Source organism: Temnothorax americanus, unplaced genomic scaffold, assembly GCF_048541705.1.
Source record: "Temnothorax americanus isolate GAGA-0224 unplaced genomic scaffold, ASM4854170v1 Scaffold14, whole genome shotgun sequence".
Lineage (NCBI taxonomy): Eukaryota > Metazoa > Arthropoda > Insecta > Hymenoptera > Formicidae > Temnothorax > Temnothorax americanus.
In genome coordinates this window covers 3,497,947-3,514,285 of record NW_027509275.1, presented here as the reverse complement: position 1 = coordinate 3,514,285, position 16,339 = coordinate 3,497,947, and the positions used below count along the sequence as shown (strand labels likewise).

General features: G+C 38.8%; 4 protein-coding genes across 11 annotated transcripts; 2 read left to right on the top strand and 2 right to left on the bottom strand.

Annotated features, from left to right (window-relative positions):
• The first annotated feature begins 14 nt into the window (after positions 1-14).
• On the top strand, positions 15-4,133 carry LOC143894540 (tRNA (guanine-N(7)-)-methyltransferase). 7 transcript variants are annotated; one of them, XR_013256121.1, is made up of 8 exons: positions 15-221; positions 306-577; positions 670-803; positions 877-1,061; positions 1,145-1,258; positions 1,325-1,426; positions 1,494-1,757; positions 3,994-4,133. XR_013256121.1 is itself a non-coding variant. In XM_077400895.1 (7 exons), the coding sequence occupies exons 2-7, from the start codon at positions 492-494 to the stop codon at positions 1,623-1,625; spliced, it is 753 nt and encodes a 250-aa protein (XP_077257021.1). In that variant the 5' UTR covers positions 15-221; positions 306-491; the 3' UTR covers positions 1,626-1,810. The 7 variants fall into 7 exon arrangements, 1 of the variants encoding a protein (XP_077257021.1); XR_013256119.1 differs by lacking the exon at positions 3,994-4,133 and adding an exon at positions 2,674-2,911; XR_013256123.1 differs by lacking the exon at positions 3,994-4,133 and adding an exon at positions 1,862-2,228 and having other exon boundaries at positions 1,494-1,697.
• On the bottom strand, positions 1,662-7,899 carry LOC143894542 (cilia- and flagella-associated protein 65). Its single transcript, XM_077400897.1, has 15 exons — positions 7,231-7,899; positions 6,639-6,921; positions 6,254-6,460; positions 5,958-6,162; positions 5,459-5,704; positions 4,986-5,214; positions 4,351-4,427; positions 3,988-4,258; positions 3,672-3,887; positions 3,416-3,604; positions 3,053-3,306; positions 2,698-2,950; positions 2,301-2,530; positions 2,008-2,176; positions 1,662-1,941 (listed from the first exon to the last, which is right to left on the bottom strand). Exons 1-15 carry the CDS (start codon positions 7,459-7,461, stop codon positions 1,771-1,773), a joined length of 3,231 nt encoding a protein of 1,076 aa, XP_077257023.1. The 5' UTR covers positions 7,462-7,899; the 3' UTR covers positions 1,662-1,770.
• Positions 7,900-8,850: 951 nt separating this feature from the next.
• LOC143894539 (uncharacterized) lies at positions 8,851-11,979 on the top strand. Its single transcript, XM_077400893.1, has 4 exons — positions 8,851-9,316; positions 9,422-9,654; positions 9,735-10,026; positions 10,113-11,979. The coding sequence occupies exons 1-4, from the start codon at positions 9,232-9,234 to the stop codon at positions 10,568-10,570; spliced, it is 1,068 nt and encodes a 355-aa protein (XP_077257019.1). The 5' UTR covers positions 8,851-9,231; the 3' UTR covers positions 10,571-11,979.
• LOC143894535 (acylamino-acid-releasing enzyme) lies at positions 11,815-15,873 on the bottom strand. Of its 2 annotated transcripts, XM_077400883.1 has the most exons (15): positions 15,760-15,873; positions 15,438-15,642; positions 15,112-15,329; positions 14,860-15,023; positions 14,627-14,775; positions 14,281-14,542; positions 14,054-14,205; positions 13,777-13,945; positions 13,423-13,677; positions 13,182-13,319; positions 12,887-13,107; positions 12,731-12,810; positions 12,608-12,655; positions 12,190-12,408; positions 11,815-12,109 (listed from the first exon to the last, which is right to left on the bottom strand). In XM_077400883.1, exons 2-15 carry the CDS (start codon positions 15,450-15,452, stop codon positions 11,989-11,991), a joined length of 2,211 nt encoding a protein of 736 aa, XP_077257009.1. In that variant the 5' UTR covers positions 15,453-15,642; positions 15,760-15,873; the 3' UTR covers positions 11,815-11,988. The 2 variants fall into 2 exon arrangements, with proteins under 2 accessions (XP_077257009.1, XP_077257010.1); XM_077400884.1 differs by lacking the exon at positions 12,608-12,655.
• Between the last annotated feature and the right edge of the window lie 466 nt (positions 15,874-16,339).

Below are 16,339 nucleotides of genomic sequence, written 5' to 3'. Positions count from 1 at the left end.
CGTGCGTCGAGGACTCGTCCCTCGTCTCGTCCCCCCGGTCCCCCGGCGCCTCGTCACGGACGCGTCTTTCTTTCTCACCGCGTCGTTAGTGCCGTCGTCGTCCGCCAGGCGGAGCCCGGCGATGGCGCAGCGATCAGCTGATCGTCCCCCGAGCCCACGAGTGCCCCGACTCCCGACTCTCGACTCCCGCGCGCGTCACGCACGTGCGCCGCACTTTAAATGTACGTAATAATAAATGTTGTAGATTTGGAAAATACATATACAGAATTACGGATCCGTAGTATGTTTCTTTTTTCTTTCTGAAGTGTCGGAATGTAATTTATCTCGCTGGAACAAGATGCGACGATTGAAAGAGATCTCGTGGCTTGATTTAACCTCCTAAAATACAATTGCATTTTGACACGTTGCATCGGTGAAGGAAGAATCAAATAGGTGTCTTGCAGGCGCGTCGGTATTCTTTCGATTTGAAAGTCTTTAGCGTTGCTGTAATCATGTCGACGACGCTGGCATTACCGCAAAAGAAATATTACAGACAACGCGCGCATTCGAATCCCATAGCCGATCACTGCATCGAGTAGTGAGTATAGTTCTCTTTGTGAATCTCTCGTCAATATTACAAGAGTAATATTGCAAGAATTGCCCGTCGTTACCGTCTGCTATTTATTGCAGCCCGATAAAACCAGACTTAATGGATTGGAGCGTCTTGTATCCGCAGCACTTTCGGAGCAACGCTGAGCAAACGCCGGATACGCAGAAACTTGTAGAATTTGCAGACGTTGGTTGCGGCTACGGAGGATTACTGGGTAATTTGTCTCTTTTCTTCTAACATATTGCCGAAAGATATCAAAGTAATCGATCGATCGAATTAATCCTCAGTTACCCTGTCGCCGATGTTCCCGGATAATCTGATACTCGGTATGGAAATCAGAGTAAAAGTATCGGACTACGTTATGGATCGCATCGCTGCCTTACGGTCACAAAATCCCGGCCGATACCAGAACATCGCCTGCCTGAGAACAAACGCCATGAAGTACCTGCCAAATTATTTCTACAAAGGACAGGTAAACAAAAAGTCTCGATTATCCGATGCACGATGAGAGAATAGAATGGTCTGCATATTAATCCACATCTTTAATTTGCGTAGCTAAAGAAGATGTTTTTCCTGTATCCTGATCCACACTTCAAAAAGTCGAAGCATAAATGGAGAATAATAAACAAGTCTCTGTTAGCGGAATACGCTTATGTTCTAGCCGAGGGAGTAAGTATCGCTTGGCTTGTTACATTACTTATATAAGACTAATTTTGTAAAATTATTATTACGCAGGCTGTTGTATATACCGTGACGGACGTGGAAGACCTACATAAATGGATAGTTCAACACTTCCGAGAACACCCACTGTTCGAAGAAGTTACCGAGCAGGATTTGGCAAGTGCAACTGTTTATTTCTTTTTTCGTTATACGATGGCGATACTGACAAATTTTGTCGGTGCAGGCGGCAGATCCTGTAGTGGACAAATTATATGAAAGCACTGAAGAAGGCATGAAAGTCACCAGGAACAAAGGAGATAAATTTCTGGCCGTGTTTAAGAGGATCGCGGATCCTTATGTTGCAACGAATAGCTAGCAGCGGCAATTCCATATAATTGTCCGGCTATTGTATCTAATTATTACACGGCGAAGGATATTCTGGATGAAGGTACTAATTCTGACACCAAGGAGGGATGTCTGTCTTGATGTAACGTTTCTAAAACAGATCGTAAGAAATAAAATTAATTATTATTTTTTAAGAATAAAATATGTCTTGTAATACCTCGTCTGATTGTCTTTTTTCTGCTCACGCTGGGTACCATGTTCAAGTAGTCTGTGTGTCTGACATCTGTATGGTGAACTAAATGGGCTGTCTTCAAAGCGAATTCTTCGTGCATTATGACGAATAACATCTGCAAGATAAAGTCGATCGGTTAATTAATGCTCCTTTAATAAATACCGAATCGAAAATAAAGTACCTCTTCAAATATACGATTAATTAACGCTCGCGGTGGTAAAATGTACGATCTCTGTATCAATCTTTTTCTTTCGCGCAAACTCATTCTAAATTGCGAGTAAAATAAGTTCGATTCTTCCCGTAAAATATCTTGCGTTAGGTCTTTGAACAATTTACTGTTGACTATTTCCCTAAAATGTAACCAAGTGTATCAAACTATTAAAAACGTTCATTTTCAACCAATTAATCTCGAATCATCTTGCTTATTATTGCTTGCTTATTGCTTATAATATTTATAAAAATTAAGTGTTTTACCACAGTAGACCTTCTATAATGAACGAAGACCGACTAATATCTTCTTTCCCGAATGTCATTATTTTCTCATTTTCTTCCTCAAGGCATATTCCTTTCGGCGGTGCACTTGTTAGCTCTTTCATTAGGCTAACTTTCAGAAATTTATCTTCCACACTATATACCGAACATTGAATCGTTATGATTTTGTAAAACGGCTGAGGTTTTTCCAATTCTATTTTTGCCGGTAATTCCTTGAGATACAAATAAATATATAAATTTAGAAGCTTAAAGAAAAATTCTTATTTTTTACATAAATTGAATCTGCTAATTAATTTTCTACTAATTTTACATTATAACTTTTTAAAATCGTTTTTAAATTCCTAAAATTTTACAGGGAAGTTTTATATATTTTATTTACTGGAACGCTGATGCCTTTTTCTGTGATGGTAAACTGCCCTTCCAGTTCCTGGGATAAGCCTTCATGAATATACACGCTTCGTTGATAGACCCGCCTTTGGCTGGCGTTAATAAACTCGCAAGGTATATCAATGTCAATTATGCAAGGGTATCCTTTCGTGTATATAGTTACACGAAAGCTTTTAACGGACATTGGCTTTATCAAGCCTTTTCGCGGAAAAATCTCCACGTGAATTATTTCAGATATCTCACGTCTGATATAGTGATAAAGAAATATTAATTCTATTTTGCTTTGACCGATTAATAATAATTTCTTTTATAGCTCATATAGTTTAATTTAAGCGGAAAAGAAATACCTTTTCCATTCGTAGGCGAGTACATCTTGCACCAAATTATTGTGCATCATAACCATTTTAACTACATGGCTGTGTGTAGCGATGTGCGAAATATTTATGCAGTCAGTACTAAAGTATACAGGAATATTTTCATCATCCGCGAAGTTACGTTCGCATGGCACATATTCTCTAATTGCTGGTTTATGTGGCAAGGAAGATTCACCTACGACTGTCAGTTCTTCCTCTTCGTCACCCAGAGTCAAACGCAACTTCCCCTATTGAGAAAGAGATACATCAAATGTATATATTTTTATTTGGAGAAAAATATTTATTTATTAATTATGTCTGTTAAATTTGTTATTCATACATATATGATATATATACTTTAAATATGCCAAATTGCCTTGGCTGAAATTTTAAAAGAATCGGGACAGAAGTATGTGGCGTCGCGATTACGTGCGGAATCGCGCAGGAAAAAACCTTATAGCAATATTCTTGATTTATTTCGCGCATTGCTTTCAGGCTTATGGAAAACGGAATGCTATGATTCGTACCATTATGCACCCAACACACCTGAAAATTTTCTACCTGAAAAATTTTTATGGACGTTATCTAATCTTTAAATGCAACTAAAAACAACCTGATAGATAGGATCCTTCTCTCCAAAGAAAACAGGCTGGAACTTAAAATGGGTGCCGTGTAAAAGGTGGAGCTTATTATCAGAATCAGATAAACATTCAATCATTATAATAAAAAAAATATGACGATTATCTCCAAGGTCCAAGTCCCACTTTGCCTCGGTTTTTCCTAATAATATGTAACGCAGCTCTAGAGTTATCCAGGCTTCTTCTCCTGGCTGCGATTTATTTAAATATGACAATGATAAATAAATTAAATTAAAATATAAGAAAAATAAATCAGAAAAATTACTGTAAAACTACTGTAAAGGGTTATACTTTCAGATTTCCCGTTTTTGGCTGTACAGAACACACTTTCCTATGCAAACAATCGTACTTCGCACGTTGAAATTTGAAGCCTTGGGTTTTTGCAATCGGCCGACAAGAACAGAGCTGTACTCTTTTAATATTCCACGAAGCAATCACTGCAGCTGCGTTTGTTAGAAGCAATTTTACGGTAACCGGGCTCTTTTGCAAAACCATTGCCGGGAAGTTTATGTGCAGTGTTTGTGACATTTCCGGTTGCAAATCTCTAAGTAACATATTAAGCCTAGAAATGTATGCACACACACTTGCGATTAAAACATTTGTGAATTGTGTTTATATAAAATCGAAAAAAACAAAACGTGAAATTCTATGTACGTATTCATTTTCATCAGTTTCCAAAGAAAAACTTTGCTCACGTCCGGGTAAGGCCCGTAACACTGCAGATCCGTCATCTACCGTTTATTAAAAAAGGACGATCATTATATTTGTTACAATTATATTATTCAAAAAATGCGCTTCTATTGGCAAATGCTATTTTAAAATAATACTATTTGCGTTTTACCTTCAAAGTAGGCAATACGCATAAACAGCACACTTTACAGATATTCCTCGGTTTCTGACTTGGAATCAATGTGTCTGTATCAGAACTCATTCTCACAAAATATTGAACGAAAAATTCGTAACATCCCGTCGCAGTAGGCGTGATAGAAACAGTAATGATTTTATCTTTTCCGGCAGAAACGGTATCTGCGATCGGATGTATTTTTACATCGTGCTCTATATTTCCGATTGGCCAGTCGCAATGACTAAACATCATTTTGTAATAGATATTTACGGGGCTCGAGTTAAATACGTGGAAACTTATTTCTCTTGTATCTTTGTACGCTTGAATTCCGAAATTTAATTCATCCGGCGCTGACTGGAGAACATAACAGAGAATCCAGCATTTAAATTATTTATTACTTATTTTATTATATTTTTATTATTTTATTATTCACTAATTAATTTACCACAAGAAAGCCAAATTCGCATCTTCCCGTTACACGCAACGTTACACAGACGCTAGGCCCAACGGGAGTTCCGTCTCTCAGTACGACCAATACACAATTTATGTCAAATTCGTAGTCTCCAAGTATCGTAGGGCAGAATAACCACTCGTGAATAACAGTATCATTCGAGCAAATTTTGCCATTTCCATTTCGCATCTGAAGTTCCGGCACCACGTTAATAAATTCATATCTGAAGGATCGGTATTAATCAAAGACAACCATAACAATAATCTAATTCCTATTTACTCCCCTAGAAATACTCTTAATTAATTTTTTGTAATAATAGATAAAATTAGGCACGTATAATTAACGTACAGTTTTTATATTTCAAATTTAATTCATAGTAAAACTATTAAGCAATTTCGACACATTACGCGTTGTTTGCGTTGGTGCACATTTTCGGAATCAATATTAATATCATTATAGAAATTTACTGTATTGTGTGTCGAGTGATATTTCGCATATAGAACTGTCGTTGACTTTGACAGCCTGGAAATGTCGGCGCGAAGCACACGATATTCCGATCGCTAAAATTGACATTCGCGTATTCCGTGTATCCCTGGAAATCTATGAAACATTCCGACTTGGCATTTCCATTGAATCGTATCGCCCAACGTTCCATATAAACGCGTTCGTCGTCAGTTTCGGGTAACATGCCGACTACAATGATCTGATAATCTCTGAAAAGAATGATAACGTTTCGTCGTTGAGGAGTAGAAACTGAAAATAGTATTGAACGGCAAAAATACTGATATAAAAAATTGTTTCAACTATTTGTATGAAGAGTAAAAATGCCACGTGAGTGTAAAAATAGTAGATAACATTGCGGTAAATTATTTATATGATATACGTGCAGCGCGCGTCTGCGACGAGATTTCACGCTAAACCAGAGTAATTAGGGCGATATAAAATTTTATGTCAAATCCAAGTTACTGATGAATTATTCCCATCATTGGCTTCACGACGAAGTGGCTCGATGCCGGTGGTACAAAATGGTACATTAATGGTAGATGTCCGTATTTTCTTATTAAAAATGTGGCGTACGTCGGCGACGAGGGTATGCAAGGAGGCATCTTAACTACATGAGGTATCTCGTACTGAGGAATCCAACCGTCGGAGCAAACGGGGAAGGAGTGACCTGTGTAAAAAAGACGTATTGAATTAGGTAATCGCGACGTTATACAAGCGCGAGAGACAGAGAAAGACCGACAGAAAGAGAATGTATGCACCGATTAGCCGTACGGACACGATTGTAGGAAATTCCAGGGTTTCTTTTCTAGAGCGGTCTTTTTGTTGCTCGACAAAAACATCTCCGACGAGGTCTCTCGTAAAAAGACTGCTACCTCGGTTGGGACTAAACGCGACTTCGAACAAAGCCGTCTGGCTTGCCGGTACCTTCGCGACGGCAGGTGTTATGGAAAAAATTCCTTCAACATCTACATACAAGATAAATTACCAATTAATTACTCAATCGTTGATAGCAAAATAGATATATATGTGCTTGAGCGACGGTATTTATAATTTTACTTTCTGCGTCCGTTAAAAATAATCTTACAAGTTAAAAGATAAAACATATATATAGAAATAAATGTTGCTAATTTGATCAACAGAAACCTTGGTCCCATTCAATTGACACGGCGGACTGGCTATGATTGGTGAGACACAGAGTTTCCGGAATTTTTCGCGCAGCGTTTTCCTCCTCCACTTCGGCCCGACCAAAGTCAATGCAATTCTTCGACGAAGAGACCGTAGGTAGATCTTGCGTAGCGACGACAGTATCGCTGATATATCCTTCAAAGCCATTTTTCAATCTCGCGGGATAATTAAATCGACTCTGTGCGCTCGTTTTGCGTAACGCCGTGCAGCAATAGCCGTATAACTCTATGATAATTGGTTTCTGTAAAATGTATTATCGTGAATTATATCACGTAATTATAACGCCCGGAGTCGGCAAACTTTTTCCATAAAAAGAGCTAGATAAGTAAATATTTCAACGGTCCAAAAAGATATTACGTAAGATTAAAAGATTATAGAGAATGATAGAGAAAACATAAATTTTTTATAATATTCAAAATGTAATGAAATAATTGCGCGCGGACCGCACGCACGAAAACAGGCAGCCGGCTAGATTTGGGTCGTATAGTTTGCCAACGTACGAAGGGTCGCGTGCTCCAATAAATATGGAAAATTCAAATTTACTCATTACATGATTCAGGATTAGGCACGGAAAGTGGCATGCGTAGATCCCATCTTCCCGCGGCGCGAAGGTAATCGTCGCGCACTTGCGAGAATGGGGCTCGATATATCCGTGCTGTGGATTTGCCTCGAATGGTCGCCGAAGCGGATCGACGTCAAACATGAAAATCGCCGTAGCTTTCGAATCGTTGACGAGTCTGATCCGTTTCTTCGCCTCGCGATTCTCGCTCGTGCACGTCATGACTAATCTCGTGGCGGACGAGGAGATCAGGGGTCCTGCACGAACGTAAAATGATCAATCCACGTCACACGGTGACGAATGTTCGTCGTAGAGACGTACAGTCGCGATTTCAGGACACGTGTTCGGATAATTAATGACTCATAACTCGAATTGGACCGAACTTATCCGTGTCTTAATTTATTCAGTTTCGGGTGACGTATATGCTTTTCAAACGGAAAGATAATGCTCGCAATTATATCCCTTCTCGAGCCTGCTGACGTCTGTCGACGCTTTGACAATTTAGCCTCTAGAAGTCAAGCTGATCAACTGATCGTGAAATAAAAAGCAGAAAAAATTGATGAAGTTATAAAGTAAAATCGAGAGTTCCGGTACTAAAATTAAGAAATTTTCAAAAAGGCGGAGTTGATCGGGATTGGCTTCCGAAAGGCTCAGTCAATCATTTTTACTCCAACGAGAATACATCGCTTGCGGAGTTCGGCAAACAGGCTTTAATGAAAGATCCTTTTCTCGAACGAGGACTGCTAATCGAAAAGGGATTCCGTATACCGATGCACGTTCCACGGACTTGGATCTCCGCGCGTTCACCAGCTGAGTCCACGATCGTAAAGTAATCTACGTTTACGGCGAACGGCACGAACGGTCGATAGTATATTTTGCACTTGTATGCCTGGCCGGGAAGCAGAGACCACGAGTAGCCGCATAATTCGAACACGTGGTCCAGCGGATTGGTAGTCGCATCTCTTCGGGCCTCGTAAATCTGTTCAATCTGCATCATTATTGATAATCAGTCTTACGGCAACACGTGAGAGTGGCCTCCGCTAGGTGACGAATCAAAATGAAAATTTAAAGCCATCTACTTTTAACAATTCAGATCGCGAGAGGATTATATGCCGTATATATGCTTGTGATCTCTCTTTTTAAATACTTAAAAATTATTTTCTAGCGCTCAAAATGTATAGCGAGGAACGAATATGTGAGTACTTTCTTTTTAAGTTAAAAAAATTGATATTTGAATTATTTTCAAACGCATCCTCTCAAGTTAATCCAAAGCTTGATCAAAATCGCTCTTGTGTTTAACTTTTATATTATCCTGATTTTATTCATACAGTTCTAAGAAACGGAGAAAAAGATAAAAAGTAAATTAAACTAAAAGATTAAAGTTAATTTGTATCGATAGAAATAAACGTCACATAGACGTATAGTAGGTAAGAATTAAGTCGAGAAACACTAACGCAACTTTCGTTGACTATCTCTAGCCACTTGACAGCTGTGGCGCCCGTTTCTACTTCTCCGAACTCCACGTAGATTTTTCTATTCGCTTCGCAGCGCATTTTCTCTTTCTATATTTAATTATCGAAAATATCTCGAGCAACATTTATTTATTTCTTTCTCCCTTTCTCTTTCGCTCGTCGCTCCGAGACCGAGACGCTCGACGCGCAGGATCTATCGTCGAGGTCTCGATCGCGCGATCGATGTCTGTCTTCTCGAAGACAGCGGCGTCGATCGACTCGTCGGGAGGTCGGGGGACACTCGGAACTTGTTTGGTTACCCCCGGGGAGAGGGGGATGGATGGGTGTCATGGGTGACGCATCTCGTGGTAACAACGTCGCGCAATTTTTGCTCCGGGCACCGCTGCTGAAATCCACGCGGAAGTAATTTCTCGTCGACGTTTCACACGGCGTTTCTCCGTGTCAACGCTCAACGCTCCTCGCTCGTGCGTCCTGTATGGCCCTGTGGTGACACCCAGGTCCGCGCGGTCGCGACCCGAAGATGGCCCGGGACGCAGGCGTCGTCTACCTGCTGATCGTGATCGCGCACCTGTGCTCGTGCGCGCGTTACGCCAATTATAACGAGTGTAAGTCCGAGTCGGCCAGCGAGAAAAGATTTCTCTGTCTCTTTCTTTTTTGCCATGTGTCGCTTAACCTCACCTCTACGTGTTTCTTTTTCACACTTTTCACAGATCGCCTCGAGAGCGATAGGATCTGTCATATCCTGAACAAGAAGCACACGCTCGACATGCTTAACGGCGCCGCGGCGATCGTCACCCCGCATCACATGTTCGACCGCTGGCTCGTCAACGCTGATCGCCACTGCAGGTTCGTCTTCAGGACCGGCAAGAGCGAGGGCCTCTTCGCGGTTGTTCAGAAGATGGCTTTCCGTCGCGACGGTGATCATTGCGTCGATTACGTACGGGTGAGTAGATAAAGACAATTGCAATTAGATAGCGTGCGGCATCAGACTCTCGAGTCTTGACGGACGTTTCGTTTCGTTAGTTCAAGAGAAGCGACGGTCATTACACCAAACAGATCTGTGGGGATATAGATCGTAGCCAGACGATGTATCTTCCGGTTCCTGAGCCCGAGAACGATTCGGATTACACGAATGATAGCCGGTCGTACAATTATGATATGTATGCGGAATATGATCCTGTTCGACATTTTGTTGCAACGTGGAAACCGTGGAGTACAGAGACTGCCACGATAGAAACTGAAATATATATTTCTAAGGAAAAAGTGCCGGACGGACAATCTTTGGATCTTATTATAGCTTATACCCCGTACAAAAGTATGTTCCTTTAACGCATTTATATATTAAATGTTACGTATGGATTGTGTGTGATAACATAGATCTTATCGATAATCTATTTGTAGGTTGCAATCAGGCAGATTCCCAGGAATACAAGCCGGTCGGACGGAACAATTGCATTCGGAAGGAATACCTATGCGACAAGATCTACAACTGTCCTCTCGGCATATGTTCGGACGAGGCAAATTGCGTGGTCAACGATCGATACCCCAAGGACGACACCGCCACGAAAGTCACCGTAGGAGCGGTCACTACCATGATCCTCTGTTTCATTATCTTCGTTATGTGTCTGTGGATCTGCAAGAAATCGCAAAAGTTGTGCTGGTCGTCGGATTGCGCTGGCCCGAACGCGTGCTCGCGGCCGGTTTCCTTGCCCGACGCCGACGGAGGCCAGGGATCCAATCGCGCGGTGCCGACAGCCCCTATGTTGGAAGTTGCGGTGTCCTCGCCTGTTGCGGACAAAGATCTGCCACCCAGTTACGACTCGTTGTTCCCCGAACAGAGCAATCCTGCCAGATCGTAAGTTATTGAATCCGAGGGTGAACTGAGTGTGCGTTAAACGTACCGTCTAATGTTTTAATTAGACGCTGTGCGTTGTTACGCGCCTGATGACGTAACTAGACCGATCCTTCTCTACACATACACCGTTCTTCAAAGTGCGAGCAGGATTTTATTATGAAAGAAAACGCTCTGATAAATTGGTAAATTAAATGCATGCGTCAGTTTCGATTCTTCGTGTAATCGATATTCCCTGGCAGCGTGAGTTAACTCGCAGGTTCAGGATGCTATTGATGCTATAGATAAATCAGTTATGACTGTGACGTGAAGCTACGCGACATTAACTACTGTTCTTTGTTCGTTCTTTGACAATGGATGAAGAGAGTTAGTAAATCAATGAATTGCATGCATCAATTTCAATCATTTTGTCCAAAGTAATTCCTCATAATTGAAGCATTGCTGCTCATCCACCGTCCACATCCGATTGCGCCACTGCACGCGGCACATTTATACGCTGTACTGTTATACCAACACCATGTTCGTTGTTTCTTTTTATATATTATGAGATTACACGAAATACAGCGGTTAATAGGGGTAGCTCGGTTAAGTTTCTTTTTCCTTATGTATAGCTCCAAAGTTTTCGTTTCTTCACTGCAACCTCATTGAATTATGACGTCAGAAACGAGAAATAATGTGATCAATCATTTTTTTCTTGCAATATACGCTGAAGTAAATTAGGTTTTTCATACGCCATTATTAGTGTTCAACAGCATATTGCAAGAAAAAAAGTTTGTACTTCCGACATAACTTATGATTACAGTGAAAAAACGGTAGTCTTAAATGTGAATTTCTACGCTTTGTATTATTTTCTAATATTTAAGAAATAATACTGCGAGAATTTTGTTCGTCGATAACGGCAACGAAGAAATAGAGGCCTCAAAACAGCTTCTTGGTATTTGATGAAATATTACAATTCCGTATCAAAATAACGGTGCAGTATTTTTTAAATACGTTAATTAAATTTACAGCTACATCTCATCAGCTTTACATCTGCGTTAGTTTCCCTTATTTAAGTTATTTTATTTGCGAGACAATATTTGATGTAATGATACTTCTCTATATATCTCGAAAAAAAATCTGATGAGATCTGTTGTGTTCATAGACAATTGTGGTAGGTGAACTCGCTATATTGTAACATACTTTGAGAATGGTACGCTTTACTTGAGTATGCGCGACATATAAATATATAAAATAATTTTTGTACGTATATAAAGCATAAAAATTTTATATAATGTATACAAGTATTGGACGCGTGCGTATATTTTTGGAGATTAAATATCATGTCTCTTTATAAAATGTATGTAATAAAATCATGTAAATATTCCATTTGTGATAATAAAAATCTATGTGTATATATACATACATATAATCAAATGTTGCAATTTATTTTTTGTCTTCAGACTCCTTAGACGTATGCTCCAGTAACCATAGGTAATCGTTGATGATATGATCGATCTCAGCTGATCCAGTTCCCAACTGATGATTGTCATCGTACACGAGCATTCTGTAATGTCGAGTCTCTCAATAAGCGATGCGAGATTTTTATATTCTTCTTGTTTAGTTTAAACACGCATGCCAACTTACTTAGCTTTCACTTTATTAATTTTGAGTCGGTTGTACCACATCGTTCCTTGAGAGCACGGTACTCGTAGATCTTTCGTTCCAATACAAATCAAGGTTGGTGCCTTGACCTTATCAACATGCACTATGGGCGAGCACGTCCTCATTTTCACAAACACGTCGCTGTCATTGGGCCAAGGACCGGTAACGATGTTGAAAAGAATACCAGCTTCCACAGCGCACCTGCAATAAAAAAAAATTAAATCACATTAGTGATAATAAAGAATAAAAATGACGCGAATATACAAACATGTTTACCTAAACCGTCGTCATAAATAATTCATGAAATTTATATAAAAAGAAAACTATGCATTTCAGTCAGGTTTAGACTAATCGCGACTATTGATACATTTGCATTGATACACGTAACGATTAAGCTTACACATTATGAAGATATGCTATTTTCTCTTCCTTAGTCAGAGCATTGCGACTGAAATACCAATATGGAATATTGAATAATTAGGACGTGAGGACTATCGTTATTAGGTATTAAGTATTTCTTTACCAGTCTGGGATGTCAGATGTACCGAACATGGTAGCGATATCGATTACCGGATTTTTTGCAATTACTGCTTTAAACAGATCCTAAAATGAAAACAGCTTTTATATCGATATTCAAATTAATGGATTGTGATACAAATTTATAGTTTGACTCGCTTACCGGAGCTTGCCCACTCAAATGTGCTACCAGGAATCCACCGTGAGATCCGCCATTAAGTCCTATGCGTTTAGGATCGAGCCAAGGATATCTCTTGATCGCTTCCTGCGTAGCAGTTACGCAATCCTTCACATCCACGTTCCCAACTTTTCCTTGAAGATACTCCACCGTCGCGCTGCCCATTCCCGTAGAACCACGATAGTTCACTAGCACTACCGCAAAACCTGAATTATACAGAATTAGTATAGTAAAACTTTTAAAACGTTATATAAAGAAAAAGTTACGATTTGTATGTTACCTGCTGATATCAAGAAAGAAGACTCGAGAGAAAATGTATTTGCAAAATTGCTATGAGGTCCTCCATGTGGTATAACTATAAAAGGTACCGATTGATCTTTACCACTCTTTGGTCCGAAATAAATATAGTTGAATTGCTCTGAAAAGTGGTGAAACAACATTCAAATAGCTGCATCAAGAGACATTGCGCTAACCATAGACTTAGGAAGTATATGTTGCTAACGATAATACGATTCACTTACTTATACAGTCGTCGTTATCGTAACTATATTCATTAGGTTCATATATAATTTCTTCAGGACCAGGAATTTTTATTGGAAGTGTAATCACACTTCTGGGAATATGTCCATTATTTGCCGCTTCAATGTTAAAACGACCCGCCATAAGAGTAGAATATTGCATTAAAGAAGTGTTCACAAATGCAATCACATCTCCCTTTACGTCCAGTATAGAAAGACTGCTTCTGTCGTTTCTTATCTCAGTAATATCTTTCGTTGCTGTAAAGACAGTTTATTATTCTTTTTAAATGACAAGAAAATATACTTCATTATATTTCATTAAATCATAGTTTAACCAATAAAGCGTTAGTTTCTTACTTATATTTACGATGTAGGAGACGATATTGTTTCTTTGAGGCGTACTGAAAAATAAGTATTGAGAATCGTCACTCCAACAACGACGAGGCAAACGACCATATATTCCATAAAATTGTTTGTTTTGATTAATTGTTTTACTTGTTCGCACTGCTTCCACGATCTCGTTATTCTAGATGTGAAATGGAACAATTAGAAAAACTCAAAATATTAAACGTACTTTTCTTAATTTAATTTTCGACTTATAATTAATCTAATCATTAATTTATTGTAACATTACGTGATCCTCCTCCACTCTCAAATCTCGCAACATAAGCTTGTGCACATTATGATGTGGAACGAGACCTGCTTCCCTCTGCAACCACACGAGATAATTTCCATCAGGGCTGATTCTAGGACTGTGCACAGCACATCCTTCATCAGACAACTTTCCTGTGTAACAAAAGTTATCATTTTTTTTGCCATTTTATACAAATCTTCCCTATTAATTATTTAAATATTCCTTACGATATTCTCCATTTTTCAATAAAAATATCCAAGAATATCTATTGGTGCACGCAGTAAGGCCCAAGTATAGTGGTTCATGCTTCCAAGCAACACCAATTACATCCTGATCTTTCGTCCAAATCACTTGACCGGGAGAAAGTTCATCTGGTATTCCAGATAAAATTGTAATGGTATCCATCGTCGTATCGAGAACAGCAACAACAGGTCGGTGTTTACCTACTAATTGTTCTCCCCAATGTGGTTTGTAGATATATTCATTACCCTGTATCAATAAGAAAAATAAGACAAGATATATACATATAAAAATAGGACTCTATAATTTAAAGAAACAAGAAATAAAGTTTACCACTGTTGCTTCATCATCCTCTTTCTTCTCCTTATCTTTCTTATCCAATGATTTTTGCTTATAAAACGGTTCTGACTTAGGGAGCTTTTTTTCTGCTATGTACAGAACCTTGGTATTATCCGGAGACCATTCAAATGAACGAAATTCGACTATAAAAGAGAAGCACGTAGTTAATATATATTTAAAATATTAAAAGTTTGAGATGTGGAAGGTAGATACGTCGAAACTTGTACCATCAGTGTAAACATCGCCGTGGACATCCAGAGCAGATAGATCATAATTTTTCACGAAATGTTGCTTATCCCAGATTTCTATGAACTGTTTTGTAGAATTATCAATTGTGACTTGTCGCAGTACAGCTCTGCGTTCCTCATTCTTTGCCAAGGTGTACATCAACCTGTTCGAAACGAATACATCTAAAGTGTGGGCAATATTTACATTAAATATTCTACATCATCTCTGCTAATGACATCCAAATTGCTTACTCGGTGGTAGTATCAATTGGAAATTGGGTAGAATCTAGAGTCAAGTCTGAATTTAATTCGTAATTCTGTAAGAAGCGTTGATCCGTCTTTCTCTCCAGATTCCTCTGCGTCCATGAGGCCTGTATGAATAACTTGCCGTTCTTAGCAGTCAAGATCTGTGCGCTGCTTAAGGACGGATACGCGGCTAACGATTTATACAGCTTCACCAATTCCTTCACCTGCAAAGATATTCTCCGTGCATAATCATTTCGCGTAACTCTGCATTGTTTAATGTTTAAAAAAATTACTGCAAAGATCCGTAACATATAAGAAACCATATTGCTTACCTCTCTTAATGCCATCCTGACTCTTGCGTGTGACGTTTCAAGGTTTTTGCAAAGTACGAATGCTAAGTGCACGTATGCAATTTAAGATTCTGCTTATATATCACACTGATAACGAGCAGATAACTGGCACAATTTATACTTTAAATGTCGCGTTATCTCTCCTGTCACCGCGCAGCAATCAGTAAAACGCTTAAGCAAAGGAAACCTGGAATATTGCATTAAAACAAGTCGAACCGGTTGTAAAAAGCGATGAATTATCGAACACATTTATTATATGTAGCATTTCTTTTCAAAAATGTTTGGGATAGGACTAATATCTTACCCTGCGTCTCCAATTGATTGCTCGAAAGTCCAGATAACAAGGTTATATGAACGAATGGAATCCGAAATCCGACGCTACGTTACCGGCGTCATGTATATATGCATGTATGTTCGTGTTTATACACGTCACGTTACGTGTAAGTATTACATATATGTCAATATACGTGTATATATACACATGCATGTGGGAAGGTAAGGTAAAAAAGCCAGACAAAAATTCATCGAAAAATAATGTTATCTAGCAATTTGTGCTTTCTAGTCTTTCTACTTCGATTTATAGGCCAGATATAGGTATATTACATGTCCTTGTAAACTTTTGTCATTTACAATTAATATAGTAATATATTATATTTTACTGATACATATTATTTTTAGAATAAGTATTAAAATACACAAATGCTTTTAAACATACTTTTTAACTTTATAATTTGGAAACTAAAACATAACCAACAAACATATGGCTTTTTTTATCTCCTGCATTTAAGTTCTGAAACATATTATTGCATGAGAATTATTTCGATAATAATATATATATGCAAGATAATTCTTAACAATATATAAAGTGTACAATGTAGAATAAA